Genomic DNA, 18,748 nt, shown 5'->3' on the forward strand with positions numbered 1-18,748 from the left:
TCTAGCAGGGATAAGGAGGTGATTATTCCCTTGTATAAGGCAATGGTTAGGCCACATCTTGAGTACTGTATACAGGTCTGGAGGCCTCATTTCAAGAAGGATGTAGAGCTGCTGGAACGGGTACAGAGAAGGGCAACAAGATTAGTGAATGGAACAAAGGGTTGCTCTTACGAAGAAAGGCTTAAGTTTTGCAAATTACAGAGTCTGGAGACTAGGCACTGGCGAGGTGATCTGATAGAGGTGTATAAGGCTTTGAATGGTTTGAGCATGCTCAATGCCAATGGGATTCTTCATCTTGCTCAGAATAATCAGCTCAGAGGGCATAAATTCAAATTGAGGAAGGACGGATGTCGGATAGATGTGCGGAAATTTGCCTTTGGCCAGCGGGTGGTTGGTTGGTGGAACCGACTTCCATCACTTGTTGTTGAAGTTGATAGCCTAAACAAATTTAAGGCTCAACTGGACAGGTATTTCGAGCGAACGGAGGGGTGAAATGGGAGTGGTGTGTTTTTTTTTTTTTTTTTTGGCTGATGCTGAATAAGCTTGCTTTCTTGCATCATATGCCTCTACTAATGCTAATGCTAATGCTAATAATAATTACTTTGTAATTATTTATTTGAGTAAATCGCTCATCAATACACAATGATCACTACCGCCTGTTGGTTCCTTTACTTGAAGATTCTTAATATATGACAAATACATTTCTTTGTCACTCTCCTTTTTCTGGCTGGATGGATAATTTTATATACTGATGTCAATGAGATTTTGAAACTATCAGTTATTACTAATCACTTATCGTTTACTTATTGGAGCACATATTATTTTCCTTTTTTTTTATTTTTTTTTTATCTTTGAAATTAGGGGTATGACATATCTCCACTTATCTCTTCACATTTCTACCCCTGATTTTATGGATAAAATTGATGAAATCAGTAGAATATAACAAAAAAGTAGAAACTGTTATAAAGATACATAATGTTTCTGCTGTTTCCATTTTGCAGTTTGCTCTGCCAAACAGTGGAAGTGAAGGGAGGTAAAAGTAAGATGGGGAATTTATTGGGATATATTTGGTTGGTGTTGGTGATAATATGAAGTATGCATAAACATAGGAAAAATAACTAACTTTCTGTGAAATGCTTATGTAAAATGTTCTGCAATAGGATGTTATGTGAGTTCTGCTTATATGATTGTTATTTTTAAAATTATAATAATCAAGTGTATTGTAAATTATAAACAGATTAAAAATAATTGATCTCTCCCAATATAAGTAATTATCTTTTTCTTTAGTTTATATCAAATGATGTTGCATATTACAAAAGTGCAAGCACAATAGGTAAGCTAATATAGTTTTTCATGGCTTTCCCCTTCACAGTTATTTTTTATACATAATGAAAAAAAATGTGCTTGATAACAGTTTTCTTCATTAATTCATTATTGTATTAAAAATAATTCTGCATCACTTTTTTTTAAGAAAAGATATTCTTACTTTTTTTTCTATATTAATTATAATTTGTTTCATTGATAAAGAAATTATATTTTAACCCTGAGTCAGACACACATTGGTCTTTAAAATTTCACATGACTTTAGTGATTTCAGGCTCTTCATATACTTGGTCCACACAACTATAACTCCCAGTAACTTTCAACAGAAGTAGTTTCTTTGATTTCTCTTTTGAAAATTCCAAACATTCTCTATTAGTTATCAACCAAACAGGAAAAATGCAGGGTTAAGTGAAGACTTGCACAATAATTACATGCACATGCTGAAAAACAAAAATTTAAAACTAGTGGCATCTCTTGCATCAAATTATAAAGGTGTACTGGTTTTATGTTTTTATTGCAGTGCATCCAGTCGTCGCAATATTTGGTTTCATGTCATTGAAGAGCCTAGCTGATGTTCAACTGTGAAGCATGCAGTTTTTTTTTTTTTTTTTTTTTGTATTTTGCTTTCTGTCAGTCAAGATAATAGGAGGCGATAATATTCAAAACTCTCAGATAAGTTAGTTATAAGGTGTATGTCTGCAATGCTGCAGAAGGGGTTTTATTTTAAAAAAATAATGAAAAATATGTTTTTAATATAAAAATAAATCGGTCAACTACTGAGTGCTGGGCACCCAGGATGAAGGGTCTGTAGTCACGAATGGTCGTTAATGTTGTATCTCAAATAGAGAGCTTTATGGTACCGCTGCTTGGCCTAAAACTGAAGAACTAACGAAAATGTTGTCTGTTTGAGTCTTTCCAGTTGTTGTGAATGACAAGGGTGGGAGAAGTGGCTCTGACTTCCTGGAGAAGCGATTAAAGTCTTGGGGGAGAAGTGACTGGCAGGTGAGGGCTGTGCAAGACTCCATGCAGGCACCTCCCCACCACCACCGCCTCAACACTGGCTCTGTGAATACCTCTTTGCCGGGACAACTCCAGCTTTGAAAATTGTTAAAAAATACTTCTCGTTGCAAAATTTATAAATGACCTTTATAGAATTATTAACTAACTGTTTAGCAACCTTTTTGTCACGAAAAGGAGAGTTACTTAGTACAAAGAAGTGCACTATCAAAGTGCAATAAAAAATTGTTTTTTTAACTTTAACACAAAAAGTAAGTTATAGATTTCAACCGGAATAGTTTTCCCTTGATAAGCATCCAATAATGCATAGCTAATGTGATTTTAAATTTTTAGCTCCATTAGCGACAGAAATAGAGGGGAATTGAAAATTACTCACATTTTCCTGTCTGGTGGTGCCATTTTTAATTTTAAACATATTTTATAATTATATTTTAAACCTATTCATTATATTTTAAACCTACTCATTGAGCTCTTTCCAATGGTGTATAATAACTATAGGTTGTCAACATTTTTGTCCCCCCACATTTTACCCCCTCCCATTTCTCAGACAAATTTTTGTCAGCAACGATCAATATGGTGTTATGTTGGCCCGCATGCTGTACAAATCCACGCAAAATTTCAAGTCAGTAGGTTGAGTGGTTCCAGAGATACAATGCTGTGACAGACAGACGGAATGACACACAGACAACCGAGTGACATTATAAGGGTCCTTCATTACACTACAGACCCTAAAAAATGGATTTTTCACAGTTATATTCATAATAGATTTAAAATAAAGGTAGCACCAAAATGTGAACAGTTTTTAATTAAAAAAAAACACAAACAAGAAAGCAATAAATTTTATGCACAAACTGCAAACGTTTCATTTTTGTGAATCTGCGTTTTTGTGTTCATCTACAATATATTGTATATGGATAGCCTATATGATGTGTGTGAATAAAATAAATAATAGTTGCTTGGTCTGATGTTAATGAAGTTTAAGAAAGCTTAAAAAATTATTCTAACAGTTAGAGTGAAATGTAAAATTATGGTGTTTACATGTGGACTAGGAGTTTACTAGGAGTTTACATGTGGACAGATGGACAAAGAAATAATAATTTCCAGTTTTCTGTTGATTTAATTTTAATGAAATTTGGAAAAGCACGACAAATCATTCTAAAAGTGTGAAATATAAATGAAATATAATTTCATGAAAAATATAATGAAATATAATTTCATGAAAATCCTTCCATTGGGGATCAAGTTATTACATGAGGACTGGCAGACATTATATACATACACCGATGAGCCAAAACATTATGACCAGTGAGTCGTTATGCAGATCGAAGCAGCTGCAGGTGAACTACGGCACGTGCATTGGTCAGGACATGGTATAAAAAACACCTGATACTGAGCTCCGTTAATCAGTGTTACTCTTGTTCTTCAGATGGGAAAGCAGAGGACTTAAGCGAGTTTGACAAAGGCCAAATTGTAATGGCCAGACGACTGGGTCAGAGCATATCTGAAACAGCATGGCTGGTAGGGTGCTCACAGTCAGCCGTGGTTAGTACCTACCGAAAGCGGTCCGAGGAGGCGGAAACCCACAAATCGCCCGCGAGGTATTGAACGACCATAGCTCATCAATGCTCGAGGTGAGCAAAGGCTCTCCCAGATGGTACATGGCAACAGAAAGGTGACTGTGGTGCAACTAGCCAGTAATTGAAATGCTGGGGTAATGTGTCACAACATACACAGTACATCGAACCCTGCTGAAAATGGGGCTGTGTAGCCACAGGCTGCTCTGAGTGCCCATGCTAACCACGATTCACCGCCGACAGTGCCTACAATGGGCACTTGAGCATCGAAACTGGATCTTGAGTGATTGGAAGAAGGTCATCTGGTCCAATGAATCACATTTCCTGTTGCATCATGTGGATAGCCGAGTATGTGTCATCATTTACCTGGGGAAGTGATCATTTCTGGATGCACTGTTGGACAAAAACAAGCCGGTGGTGACGGCTTCATGCTTTTGGGCGATGTTCTGCTGGGATACCCTGGGTCCAGTCATCCATGTGCTGGGCACTCTGATGTTTACTACCTACCTAAACATCATTGCTGACCAGGTACACCCTTTCATGGCAATGGTCTTTCCCTCTGGCGGTGCTGTCTTTCAGCAGGTAATGCACCATGCCTCACTACCTGGATTGTTCGAGACTGGTTCGCAGAACATGAGGAAGACTTCCAGGTATTGCCCTGGCCTCCAAATTCCCCAGACATCAATCCCATCCAGCTTCTGTGGTTTGTGTTGGAACAGCAACTTCGATATGCGGCATCTCAACCATGGACCTTACAGGAGTTAAAGGATCTGCTGGTTACATGTTGGTACCAGATACCACAAGACACATTTAGAAATCTTGTAGCATCCATGCCTCACCAGGTATGAGCTGTTTTGGCTGCATGTAGAGGACCAACATCATATTAGGTAGGTGGTCATAATGTTTTGGCTCATCTGTGTTTATCTGATTGAGGTGTATAAGGCCTTGAATAGTTTGAGCAAGCTCAATGCTAATGGGATTCTTCCTCTTGCCCAGATTAACTGCCTGAGGGGACATAAATTCAAATTGAGGAAAGACAATTGTAGAATAGATATACAGATTTGCCTTTAGCCAGCGGGTGGTTGATTTCTGGAACAAAGTTCCATCTATTGTTGTAGAAGTGGACAGCTTAAATAAATTCAAGGCAGAACTAGACAAACATTTGGAGCAAATGGATGGGTGAAATGGGACCGTTTTTTTTTTTTTTTTTTTTTTTTTTTGGCTGATGCTGTATAAGCTTGCTTTCTTGCATCATATGCCTCTACTAATGCTAATGCTAATGTGCTTTAAAAACACTGGTGAACTCAGATAAGGATTAATCAAGAAACATACAAGATTAGATTGGATTTTTTTATAGTAATTCACAGTTTAATTAATCAATCATCAGTTGACAATTATTTGTCCAGAATGAAGAAGCTGAAGAGAATAGCTATTAATGCAGGAAGGATTACCTTTTTAAAATAAACACACCATTTTGCATTATAGAATCATAATTTAGATAACTAGCATTTTGGAACTGGTTACTTCTGATTTCTTCTTTTGCGGATAATGACATAAAATTATTAAAATTGTACAATAAAAATAACAACCAACATTTACATATTGCTGGATACAAAGAGACTATAAAAAGTGCACTGAATCATTGGAGTAGTGTGGAATGAATCATAGTCTTTAAATGAAAAGGAGAATTGAAATTGGCATTATCCCTAAAAGAGAATTGAAATTGGCATTATCCTGCCCTCAACACAAGTTCAGGGTCATCAGAAGATAATCCCACCCCAGGTGTGAGCAGTTATACTGCAGGAGCAGCAGTGCATAGCACATGCTTCTTGATTAGACCGGGGTTCGAGCCCGTGACCACAAAATATGGAGGATGCGGAAAGGTGAGGGAATGACCACCGCATATCCCTGGAGCAATATGGCCTTAGTTGCTAATGCTCCTAAAAAAAAAAACAAATAACAGCAACAAAAAAATAAAGTTATACTGGCCTTAGATCAAGAGCTTTTTTCCAGTTGGAAATTCAAGGATCACATTCAAGTCGAGATAATATCACTTTGTCCCCAAGTGAGCATCAGGAGGTGCAAGAGGTTGATCCCACTCAGGAAAAACCAGAGTACACAGGAAGATCTTAACATGGGAGCTAGGGTAAGCAGGTGATATCTTCCCGCTCTAAGCAGATGTTTAGTCAGAAGAGGTTATGTAGCCAGAGACCCTTGATATCGAAGGTTCAACTGTTCTTGATCCTGCTCAGGTAGCTAACAAACTAAATCAATATTTTGCATCTACATTCACACATGAGGAGTTATTCAGGAAGGGGAATGTCATAGATGAAGTAAATACTGGCAGTGAACTAGATGATCTTGTAATAATTGAAAGTAAAGTGGAGGAGAAATTGTTGAATATAAATACAAGAAAGGCACCTGGGGTGGATGGGATCTATCCAGTTATATTAAAGGAGGCAGCAAAGGAAGTAAGCAATCCGTTAGCCATAATTATGAGAGCTTCCTTGGACTCAGGGAAGGTACCCACAGACTGGAGATGTGCAAATGTAACTCCAATTCACAAAGGAGGATCAAAGGCTGACACAAGTAATTATAGACCTGTGAGTTTAATTTCTGTTCCAGGAAAATTAATGGAAGCACTGGTTAAAGAAGCACTGCAGGATCATCTTGACAAGAATTCAGTTATAGCTCAGACACAGCATGGTTTTGTTAAGGGAAGGTCTTGCCTGACCAATTTGATTGGATACTATGATATAGTCACAAAAGAATTGGATGCAGGGAATAACTTTGATATTATATATTTGAATCTTAGAAAGGCTTTTGATATTGTTGCACATGGAAGACTGCTGCACAAATTAGAGCAGTGTGGCATTGGTGGCAAATTGTTGCTATGGATAAAGGGATGGTTGAGTGGCAGAAGACAGAGAGTGGTAATTAATGGACACTGCTCATCGTGGACTAATGTTATTAGTGGAGTCCCTCAAGGGTCAGTGTTGGGTCCATTGTTGTTTTCTGTATTTATAAATAATATTTATGATGGTATATCAAGCTTAATGTCCAAGTTTGCAGACGATACAAAGGTTGGCAAGGTTGTTAAGGACGCTACTGACGCTATGCTGCTGCAATAGGATCTGGAAAGGTTGAGCAGATGGGCTGAGAGGTGGCAAATGAAGTTTAACATTGACAAATGTAAAGTACTACATATGGGAAACAGCAACCCCAGAGCAACGTGTCAACTCTGTGGTACTACACTGATAGTGGTAGAGAATGAAAAGGACATGGGGGTAATTGTGCAGGCAGATATGAAGTTCTCTGAGCAGTGCAGACGGGCTGCAAGAGTAGCTCATGACATCTTATCAATGATATACAGGAATTTTTCTAGCAGGCATAGGGAGGTGATTATTCCCTTGTATAAGGGAATGGTAAGGCCGCACCTTGAGTACTGTATACAGGTCTGGAGGCCTCATTTCGAGAAGGATGTAGAGCTGCTGGAACGAGTACAGAGAAGGGCCACAAGGTTAGTGAACAGAACGAAGGGTTGCTCTTACGAAGAAAGGCTTAAGTTTTGCAAATTACAGTGTCTGGAGACTAGGCACCGGCGAGGTGATCTGATAGAGGTGTACAAAGCCTTGAATGGTTTGAGCATGCTCAATGCTGATGGGAATACTGCCTCTTGCTCAGAATAATCACCTGAGAGGGCATAAATTCAAATTGAGGAAAGACAGATGTAGGATAGATGTGCAGAAATTTGCCTTTAGCCAGCGGGTAGTTGGTTGGTGGAACAGACTTCCATCCCTTGTTGTGGAAGTTGATAGCCTAAATAAATTTAAGGCTCAGCTGGATAGGTATTTCGAACAACGGAGGGGTGAAGTTTTTTTTTTTGGCTGATGCTGCATAAGCTTGCTTTCTTGCATCCTATGCCTCTACTAATGCTAATGCTAATGCAGAGGCAATTTTAATAATTTTCAAAGTACCGTGCCGTGTTCATTGACTATGATAAAAGCAGCATCCATTAATACACTCGATACCCCAGCACACTCAGTACTTTGAAGTTATTATGCTTGTTTTTACTAGTATTGAAAAAGGTATAATAGCTTGTATGTCATTAAACATACTAGCACCTGGGTGGATGAAATCTGGTAACGTACCAATTGTGTGGTACTACACTCAGGGTAGTAGAGAATGAAAAGGACCTGGGGGTAATTGTTCAGTCAGATATGAAGTTTTTTGAGCAGTGCAGACAGGCTGCAAGAGTAGCTCATAGTTTCTTGTTAATGATATACAGCAATTTTGCTAGCAGGGATAGGGGGTTGATTGTCCCCTTGTATAAAGCAATGGTCAGGCCACACCTTGAATACTGCATACAGGTATGAAGGCCTCATTTTAGGAAGAATGAAGAGCTGCTGGAATGAGTACAGAGAAGGGAAACGAGATAGGTGAGTGGAACAAAGGGCTGCTGTTACCAAGAAAGTTCTGAAATTTCAGCATCTGGAGACTAGGCACCTGTGAGGTGATCTAATTCAGGTGTATAAGGCCTTGAATGGTTTGAGCAAGCTCACTACTGATGAGATTCTTCCTCCTGCTCAAATTACTCACCTGAGGGGGCATAAATTCAAATTGAGGAAAGACAATTGTAGAATAGATATGCGGAAATTTGCCTTTAGCCAGCGAGCGGTTTATAGATGGAACAAACTTCCATCTGTCATAGTGGAGGTTGAAAACATAAATAAGTTCAAGGCAAAACTAGACAAGCATTTGGAGTGAATGGATGGGTGAAATGGGAAAGTTTTTTTTTTTGGCTGATTCTATATAAGCTTGCTTTCTTGCATCATATGCTTCTGCTAATGCTAATGCTAACATTAACCCCAGGGACTCACATCTGGTGAGTATAAGCTTGGCATACCCAGGGTCCTGTGCTGGATATCATCATTCTTCTCTTTTTTGGTGATTCCTTTCTACTACTACTCTCTCTCTCTCTCTCTCTCTCTCTCTCTCTCTCTCTCTCTCTCTCTCTCTCTCTCTCTCTCTCTGGGTAACTCAGAATTTTTTTCTTTTGGTTGGTACAGCAAAAGCCTCAGGCTTCCTTGCACCATATAGCTAATAATAATAATAATAATAATAATAATAATAATAATAATTTGAAGCTGTTATGATATTAAACATTTATTTCCTTGAAACAAGACAAATACATCCATCAGATGATCCAGTTGAATCATAAGCTATGAGCGCTTCATGCAGTCCTCCCAAATATTATATATGAATGATGTGATGAGCAGAACATTGTACATCCGGAATATACTAGAATAATTTGTTCATCTTCAGTGAGTAATGATTCAAGCATTTATCACTGTTATTAATATTAATTATCAAGCACTATTTTTCTATTATTGTATGTAATATTCTTTTATTCTATATCAGTTATCACAATCTATATATATATATATATACACATATATTACTTTTTTTGGGATAGTACACAACGGTACGGGGTACCGGCACCTTTATTAACAGTGATGTTGACATTTGGATGCAGTGTACTCCAAAATTTGTAATATTCCATAAATTATTTTCACATGTTTACCTACTGTTCAAGTAAGCTTAAAATTATTTAACTAAATTTGCATTTTTCACTGTCTGTTGTTAAGATATTTTCTGTATAAAACTGTATAATCATTTTTTATAATTCTAAATTACTCAGTTGGACCTCTGTTTAACGAAGTCCTTTTATAGTGAATTATTTTGAATTCCCCTTGAAAGTTACATTTAAAATACTTTCCATTGAGCGAAGAAAATTTTCATATAGCAAACGGATTAGGAGAGAATTAACTCGATATGCACTGTTCACATTTCTGGCCTTCAGGCAATTTAGGCAATTAGTGCTGCTGTACAAATTAAGAGAGCTAAAGAGATTTTAGCTCTCTTATCATCAGGATTGAAAATGGCTGATGATGATGAAAGGGATTTCATTCTACAACTTAGTGGTACCTGGTAAAACCTATCTGACTACCTGTCCCACAGGCGCCTCCGTAGCCAGGTGGGAAGGAGCAGCAGTGCGTAGCACACGCTTCTTGATTAGACCGGGGTTCGAGCCCGTCACCACCAAATACGGAGGATGCGGAAATGTCAGGGAATGACCACCGCATATCCTGGAGCAACATGGCCTTAGTTGCTAATGCTCCTAAAAACTAAACAACAAACAAACAAACAAACAACAAACAACCTGTCCCACATATGGAAAAGTCACACTGGTCAACAGTGAGCAGATCAAGGGGTATTCCCAATGGGCTCTGGTCCTCCTTCTACTGCAGTGGTGTTCAAACTTTTCCCATACAGGGGCCATATTCAAAAAAAATTCAAAGTTAGATTTCTTTAGCGTGTTATATTTTCCATATTTTGCATGTAAAAGTAAAATTGAAAATATTCGAAAATCTTATTAAGTACAATACACAATTACATTTACTGAACAAAACATTTAATGAGAAAATTTTTTTAATAATTAACAAAACTTAAAATGCTGTTTTAGTTCACTTTTCTGGTGGGCTGTAGGTTGGACACCGTTGTGAATCAACTGTAAGCATCCCGTTTGAGAATTAGGAGAGTGTGATTTTCTTTTACCCCAACAAATAACCATCTGTTGTTTCATGGAAGTGTCTTATCCACATTTTTCCATAAATTTTCCCTATCTCTATTTACATGATCACAGTTCCTGAATATATGAATGACACTAACATTTTGGACAGTTCAAAAAAAAAATAAATAAATAAGAAGAAAAAATTCATATTTAAGAACTAGTGACAATACTGATGACGAGAGAAGGAAAACAAGGACAACGAAGGTATTAAACCTTCTAAACATGAATTGTTGGCATTTGGTGAAAATAAAGTTAGAAAATTGTCACTTAGGAAATTGTCACAGTTAAATAAAAGAGACACAATTCGTGGATTTCAGGAATACCTAATTGAAAAGATATTTTCGGAAGAATTGAAGCATTTGATGGACGCTCTGAGTACAATACCATTTTCATCGAGTGAATGTTAATGAGGATTTTCATAAATGAATCTGATTGCCAGCCCAACCGGAGCTTTGTTGATGACAAAAACAGTTTCTTCACTACTGTTTCTTAAAATTGCAGGCCTGCCATTGACACGCTTCGATCCAATAAAATATGTCGATTCGTGGCTGCTTCGGAAACATCATTCAGCAAGCGACACACAAAGAGGAAGTAAAGAAGTTGGCATAGGGTGCTGGATGAGAATTTCATAAAAATTTGGAATATTCTACAAAAACTTTATTATGAAATTATTTTTATTTATATTATTTATTTTTATTTATTATTTTTAAGGTGCCTAGTCTAACGAAGGATCCTTATAATGTCACTCGGTTGTCTGCCTGTCTGTCCGTCCATCTGTCACAGCATTGTATCTCTGGAACCACTCAACCTCTTGACTTGAAATCTTGTATGGGTTTGTACATAATGTGGGCCAATATAATGCATATTGATCGCTGTTGACAAAAATTTGTCTGAGAAATGTGGGTAAAATGTGGAGGGACAAAAAATGTTTTCGACGACCTATAGCTTATCATACACTGTTTGAAAGAGCTCAATGAGTAAGTTTAAAATATAATTTTAAAATATTTTTAAAATTAAAATTGCGGCGGCAGACAGGAAAATGTGAGTAATTTTCGTGTCCCCCATTTATTTCTGTTGATAATGGAGCTAAAAATTTAAAAATTACATTAGCTAGGCATTATTGGATGCTTATCAAGGGAAAACTATTCTGATTGAAATGTATAATTTACTTTTTGTGTTAAAATTAAAAAACGATTTTTTATTGCACTTCGATAGTGCGCTTCTTACTAAGTAACTCTCCTTTTGGTGACAAAAAGGTTGCTAAATAGTTAGTTAATAATTCTATAATGGTCATTTATGAATTTTGCAATGAGGAGTATTTTTTAACAATTTTCAAAGCTGGAGTTGTCCCCGCAAGGAGGTACTCAGAGGTGGCAGTGGTGGGGAGGTGCTTGCGCAGAGTCTCGTACGTCCCTCACCTGCCAGTCACTTCTCTGCCAAAACTTTAATCACTTCTCCAGGAAGAAGTCAGAGTCGCTTCTCCCACCCTTGTCATTTACAACAACTGAAAAGACTTAAACAGACAATGTTTTCGTTAGTTTCTCAGTTTTAGGCCAAGCTGAGATACTAGAAACTTTTTTTCAGTTACCATAAAGCTCTGTATTTGAGATACTACACTAACGACCATTTGTGACTACGGACCCTTCATCCGGAGTGCCTGGTACTCAGCAGTTGACCGATTTATTTAATTTATTTTACTCACATTTTACTTATTTTTTTATATACTTGAATAATAAATTTATGCTTAATAAACTGTGTTAATGTACTAAATTTGTTGTTCTTATTCCAAAAACATTACTACTAAAGTAACAATATCAGGAAAAAAAAATTTTAGAGTACTTTTCATATCCTTTTAATTTTCAATTTTTCCTGATAGCAAATGACTTCTAGCACCTATTTTTTTTTACAAAAAAAAGCAATTAAAAATGTTTATATTTTATATGTATGTTTATTCTATTTCCTGTTTTTTAGAATTGGATAACTTACTTGGAGACACCCAAACTGAAATAAGAGGTACCTGTGAGCTTCATATTTCTTCTGAAAATATTAGTGTTGATAGATTATTTAACTGCATGAGAATTATTTTATTTGTTATTTTGTTTTAATCTTAGATTTTATTATTCTCTCATTAGCATGATTTTGTAATTCCTGTAGTCTGAGGCTTTCAGCCCTGAACCCTTTTTAGTACTTTACTATTGCACACCATCTGGCATCTCTCATATCGTGAAGTTAAACTTCACAATATGAGAAGTTTTCCTCCTAGTGATATTTATTCGGCCAATGGGAGAGGAGGGGCAAGGCAGTTATGTCACTACAAATGCAATTAATTATTGACAACTGCCTCCATAATGTTCACCAACCTTGTGCACGTGATTCTCTGTCTAACATTTGATGTTCCATTGTAATGTTTTTGTATATTAATGAATATGGTATACTGTATTTGTAAATACTGTAGTTTAGTATTTTGTAAATATTTTAAATATTTGTATAGTTTGTATATATTTCAGTTAAATACCCGTATTTTAGTCCTGCTCTTTGGGATGCAACAATATTCCTCATGTATTATGGAACACGAAGCAAAATGCCTTTTCCTAAGTGACCTATGCAAATGCAGGTAAATAATTACATAGTGATATTGGCTGATGTCCAGGATAGTATACACCGGCAGGTAGTTCAATGAAAGCGAGGAAGGCAGCGATAATTAATTAACATGTGAAGGTACCTCCCTTTTCTGATTGTTTTATGCCGTCGAGGAGGGGGGCTTAGCTTAGGTAGGGGTTTATCCCTCCATCCCTGTGTTTTAAAATGGGAAAATGAGTTCCCAGTTTAAAAACAGCTGCAAATGTGGGGAAAAACACCCTAGGCATATCAATCTAGAATGGGTGGGGAAATGCAGTGGTATCTGCCAATCACTGCTTTGTTCCTGTCCGTTTGTCGAAATATTGGAGTCACAACTTGTCAATCACTACTTTCCAACTGTTTTGCTTGTCGCCATGTTGGAGGTTGTACACTGTGCTGGAGTTCTACCATGATATTTATTCAACCTTGAGAATGCTGCGCACTACAAATGCACAGGTAAATAATTACATAGGTCATTTCCTGATTAGATATTGACCCGTGCATTTCGACAGGTGTGTCTTTTACATAGAAAAGATTTGACTTACTCTGTGTACCTCTACAATTTACATAGAGGAGCATTCATGGGGGTGGGCGAGCAAAGCCAGCAGGGGACGAAGCCCACCAGTTACTATTATTATTATTATTATTGTTCATATTATTTCACCCTGATTGGGGGTTCCACCTTGTGACGAGTATTGCTACCAAGTACACAGGGTGGTTGTTGTCATGTCTGGTATTACTGATGGTCGAGGAACTGTCTGACTATCCTACAGGTGTTCAGGTTGCGACTTTCTGGAGTTCCTTGTAGATGTTCACTAAGAAACCTAATGCTGCTAGGCTGTTATGTAGGGTCTTTGGTACCATACCAGTGGTTGACATGATGATTGGGATAGTCATTATTATTATTATTATTATTAGCTATATAGTGCAAGGAAACCTAAGGCTTTTGTTGCACCAGCCAAAAAAAATTATTGAGTTACCCTGAGAGAGAGAGAGAGAGAGAGAGAGAGAGAGAGAGAGAGAGAGAGAGAGAGAGAGAATCAAAAGTAGAAGATCGCCAAGAAAGAGAAGAATGATGATATCCAGCTTAGGACTTCTGTGTGCCAAACCAGATGTGAGCCCCTGGGGTTAATGCTAACCCCAAGGGCTCACTTAACATTAACCCCACTTAGCATTAATCCCAGGGGCTCACCAGATGTGAATCGCTGGGGTTAATGCTAAGTATTGCAAGATCACATTAATAGGAATGGAGTTATAAGGACATTACAGCATGGGTTAGTTTAGGGTATCCTATCTGACCATTATAATAGCTAATTGGATTTGTCAGATAGGATTCCCTTAACAAACCCAATAAAGCTTATGACATTGTTCCATACTGCTTGTACAAATTGGAGCAGTGTATCATTAGGGGAAAGTTACTGCTATGGGTAAAGTGATGATTAAGTATCAGAAGACAGAGAGTGGTTATAAATAGGCTTATATGTTCTTGTACTAATATTATTTGTGGAGTTCCTCAGGGGTCAGTGCTGGGCCCCTTACTGTTTGCCATGTTAATAATATTGATGAAGGCATATCAAGCTTAAACTCTGATGTAGTAGTAGTAGTACTAGCAGCAGTAGTGGCATGTGATGCAAGAAAGCAAGTGTATGAGCTTATGCAGCATCAGCCAAAAAAAAAAAAAAAGTACAAAACAATCCCCTTTAAATGTTTGTCCAGTTCCTCTTTAAATTTATTTAACCTATCAACTTCCACAACGACAGATGGAAGTTTGTTCCAGCAATTAGCCACCCGCTGGCTACAGGCAAATTTCAGCACATCTATTCATCTGTCCTTCCTCAATTTCAATTTATGCTCCCTTAGGTTCGTAATCTGAACGAGTGGAAGAATCCCATAAGAATTTAGCGTGCTCAACCTATTCAAAGCCTTATACACCTCAATCAGATCATCTCGCAGGTGCCTAGTCTCCAGCTGCTGCAATTTGCAGAACTTAAGCCTCTCCTGGTAAGAGGATCCCTTCATTCCCCTCACCAATCTTGTCGCCCTTCTCTGTACATGCTCAAGCAAATCTACATCCTTCCTAAAATGAGGCCTCCAGACCTGCACACAGTACTCAATGCGTGGCCTGACCATTGCCTTATACAGAGGGACAATCACCTCCTTTTCCCTACTAGCAAAATTCCTGTATATCATTGACAACACCCCATGACCTGCCCTGGCAGCCTGTCTGCATTGCTCAGAAAACTTCATATCTAACTGCGCAATTACTCCCAGGTCTTTTTCATTTTCTACCACCTTAACTGTAGTACTACACAGTTGGTACATTTCTCTGGGGTTACTTCTATCCATATGCAGTACTTGAATTTGTCAATGTTAAACTTCAGTTGCACTTCTCAGCCCATCTGCCCAAATTTTCTAGATCCTGTTGCAGTAACACACTGCCATTACTGTCATTAACAACCTTGCCAACCTTTGTATCATCTGCAAACTTCGCCACTAAGCCTGATATACCTTCATCAATATCATTGATAAATATACAAAACAACGGTGGACCCAACACCGAATCCTGTGGGACTCCACTAATAACATTAGTCCACAAAGAGCAGCACCCATTGATTACTACCCTCTGTCTTCTCCCACTCAACCATCCTTTTATCTATTGTAGCAACTTACCCATAATACCATTCTGCTCCAATTTGTACAGTAGTCTTCCATGCGCAACAGTATCAAAATCTTTCCTGAAATCCAAATATATGATATCAAAATTATTTTTTGCATCCAGTTCCTTTGTAACCACATTATAATATCCAATCAAATTTGTCAGAGAAGACTTTCCTTTTAACAAACCCATGCTGTGTCTGAATTATTGCTGCAGTCTTGCCTAGATGATCCTTCAATGCATCTTTAACCATCGACTCCATTATTTTACCCGAAACAGAAGTTAAACTAACTGGTCTGTCACCCTAACAGACCAGTTAATCAGACCCCTAATCTAACTCGTGTCACCCTTCGATCCCCCTTTGTGAATTGGGGATAAATTTGCACATCTCCAATCCATTGGGACCTCCCCTGAGTCCAAGGATGCTCTCATAATTATGTCTAAGGATTTGCTTACTTCCTTTGCCGCCTCCTTTAATATAACTGGATAGATCCCATCCACCCTTGGTGCCTTTCTTATGTTTAACTTCAACAATTTCTCCTCCACTTTGTTCTCAGTTATTACAAAATCATTAAGCACTCTGCTACAATTTGTTTGCTCTCTGAGCAGGATCAACAGTCGAGCCATCGATATCAAGTGGACCAATCAGATTCATCCCCTTCCTTTTAGAGTTTATATAAGTAAAGAAATACTTGCTGTTTTTCTTAGCATCCTTTGCCAAAGATTTCTCGTAATCTGCCTTCGCCTCCCTAACCTAATGTTGATGAAGGCTATCAACTCTAGGCACATTACTTGCCTTTAGGCTCAAAAGATTTCAATAAATAGTCATCTGTAATTTCGAACTCACTAATTTCACATGTCTCAGCCTCTCTCATGCAGCCTCTCCTCAGAATGAAGGGTCTTTTGTCAGTAAAGAATGTGAAGCACCTATTTAATTCATCAGCTGGATTACCTACACCTTTCCTACACCCAGTATGCAAAGGTCTGATCTATACTTTGCAGTTTTCAATGTTAAACTTCAATTGCAGCCTCTCAGCCTTCTTCTTCATCAAATGCTTTACTCAGATATAAATAAATTATGTCAAAATTATAATTTGTATACAATTCCTCTAAGACAGCCTCACTGTAACAAATTAGATTAGTTAAACACAGCCTTAACACGACATGCTGTAATTCCTTTATAATTCCATACTGTCCATATAATGGTGTACTACATCAGCATGAATTGTTGCATCCTGCAGTGGGTTGATAATGGCTGCACTTTACCTTTTTTTTTTTTTTTACATCATAACTAAAAACTCCATAATCTTCTATGGCACAGAAGTCAAATTTACTGGTCTGTTTGTTTATTATTTCATCTATTGAGCCACCTTTGTGAATAGGAGAAATGTTTGTACATCTCCAATCAATAGGGATGTTTGTTCTGGGTGCAAAATTTATGCAGTTAAAAAATTCAAATAAGTAATTCTTGCATTATTTTCCTGGTAACTGAAAATACTCCAAAACATGGTTATGAATTTCCACCTACAGCTGACTCCATCAAAGAATTTATTTTAATGGAAAGAAGACATTCATTTTAGTTAGTAAAAATAATGTATTCTTTCTATTAAAAAAAAGGGCATTACTAATTAGTAGATGTACTAGTTTTAGTTTAACTTTCTCCTTTTTTTTACTCTAGTCTCATTGGATCATCTGTCAGTTTCCATCAGTCATTTTGCTTCTGTTTTTTAGCTCCATAATGGCACCATATGATGCCATCTTGATGGCATCATATTGTTGGTCAGGTCAGGGGGGGTTGCCAAGTAGCTCAGCTTTACAGCAAATCAGGTGGTTTAGGTCACAAAGTCATTACCAGTCACCACTCATTTGCTACTTGCACTGTTGTTTATGCATAGGCCTTCTGCTTCAGAACTTTCATTAAGTTATTACTCTTTAAAAGTACTATAATTTTAATTTATTATGATTTTTTTTTTTATTTGAGGTTTTTTTTCGGTCATTCTAGCTGCAAAGGAATTACAATTTTCTTCATTTTTATTATAGGCTCACTTATTTATTCTTCACAATTTTTTCCTCCCTTCACAATTTAAAACTTTAAATCTTTTAAACTTAATTTTTTAAAAATCTTTTAAAATTAAATCTTTAAAACTTTTCAAAACATTTCCAGATTCTGCTTATCATTAGTATGAGTTTTTCAGTTTTATGTATTCCCATGCTGTTTAATTCTGCTTCCCCAAAAATGATTTTTTCTGATGAATTCTGTTACAATAATTGAGAATTATTGTATTGAGAATGTTCAAGTATCATTCTCATCAAGACCTCATCTGAAAAAAAGACATTGAGCTTCTTGAAAGGATCCAAAGACAGGCAGCTCGAATATTGAGATTGGCAGAAGGATGACCATATGAGAAAAGACTCCAATTATGTGGGCTACAGAGCTTGGCAACCAAGCACCTCAGAGGTGACCTAATTGAGGTTTATAAGGCTCTGAGAGGGATTAGTAAAATGAATAAAGGTGGAATTCTCACTGTTCTAAACAATTCCAGAATTAGGGGTCATAAATTTAAATTACAGAGATTGATATTTAGATTAGATTGTAGGAAGTTTGCTTTTAGCCAGCGAATTGTTGATTGCTGGAACAAGTTGCCCTCGCAGGTAGTTGAGGCTGACAGTTTGAATAAATTCAAAGGTCAACTGGATAGTTATCTGTGTGAGGAGGAAAGCATATAATTTGTACTTTCTTATCTACTTGTTTTTTTTTTCTGCCAGTGCAGCAAAATCTGGTGGCTTCCTTGCACTATATGGCAAATATTACTATTACTAATCCCACGTATGGGGTATTTAACAGCATACTCAAACCTCTTTATTCTTTGTTCTTGATTTGATAAAAATTTTGTAAATGGAAGTTTAGCCCAGAAATCACAGATG

At 37.2% G+C, this 18,748-nt stretch overlaps 1 protein-coding gene across 1 annotated transcript in view; it reads left to right on the forward strand.

Moving 5' to 3' along the window:
• Window positions 1-18,748, forward strand: part of LOC150078480 (mutS protein homolog 5-like) — a 109,542-nt gene that overhangs the window by 67,009 nt on the left and 23,785 nt on the right. Inside the window, exons 5-6 of the mRNA XM_090384581.1 lie at window positions 1,288-1,333; window positions 12,520-12,567. Of these exons, the coding sequence (XP_090240707.1) occupies window positions 1,288-1,333; window positions 12,520-12,567 (94 nt within the window). The remainder of the gene's footprint in view (window positions 1-1,287; window positions 1,334-12,519; window positions 12,568-18,748) is intronic.

Source organism: Mastigoproctus giganteus, chromosome 11 (genome assembly GCF_048544385.1).
Source record: "Mastigoproctus giganteus isolate SK-2022 chromosome 11, ASM4854438v1, whole genome shotgun sequence".
Lineage (NCBI taxonomy): Eukaryota > Metazoa > Arthropoda > Arachnida > Uropygi > Thelyphonidae > Mastigoproctus > Mastigoproctus giganteus.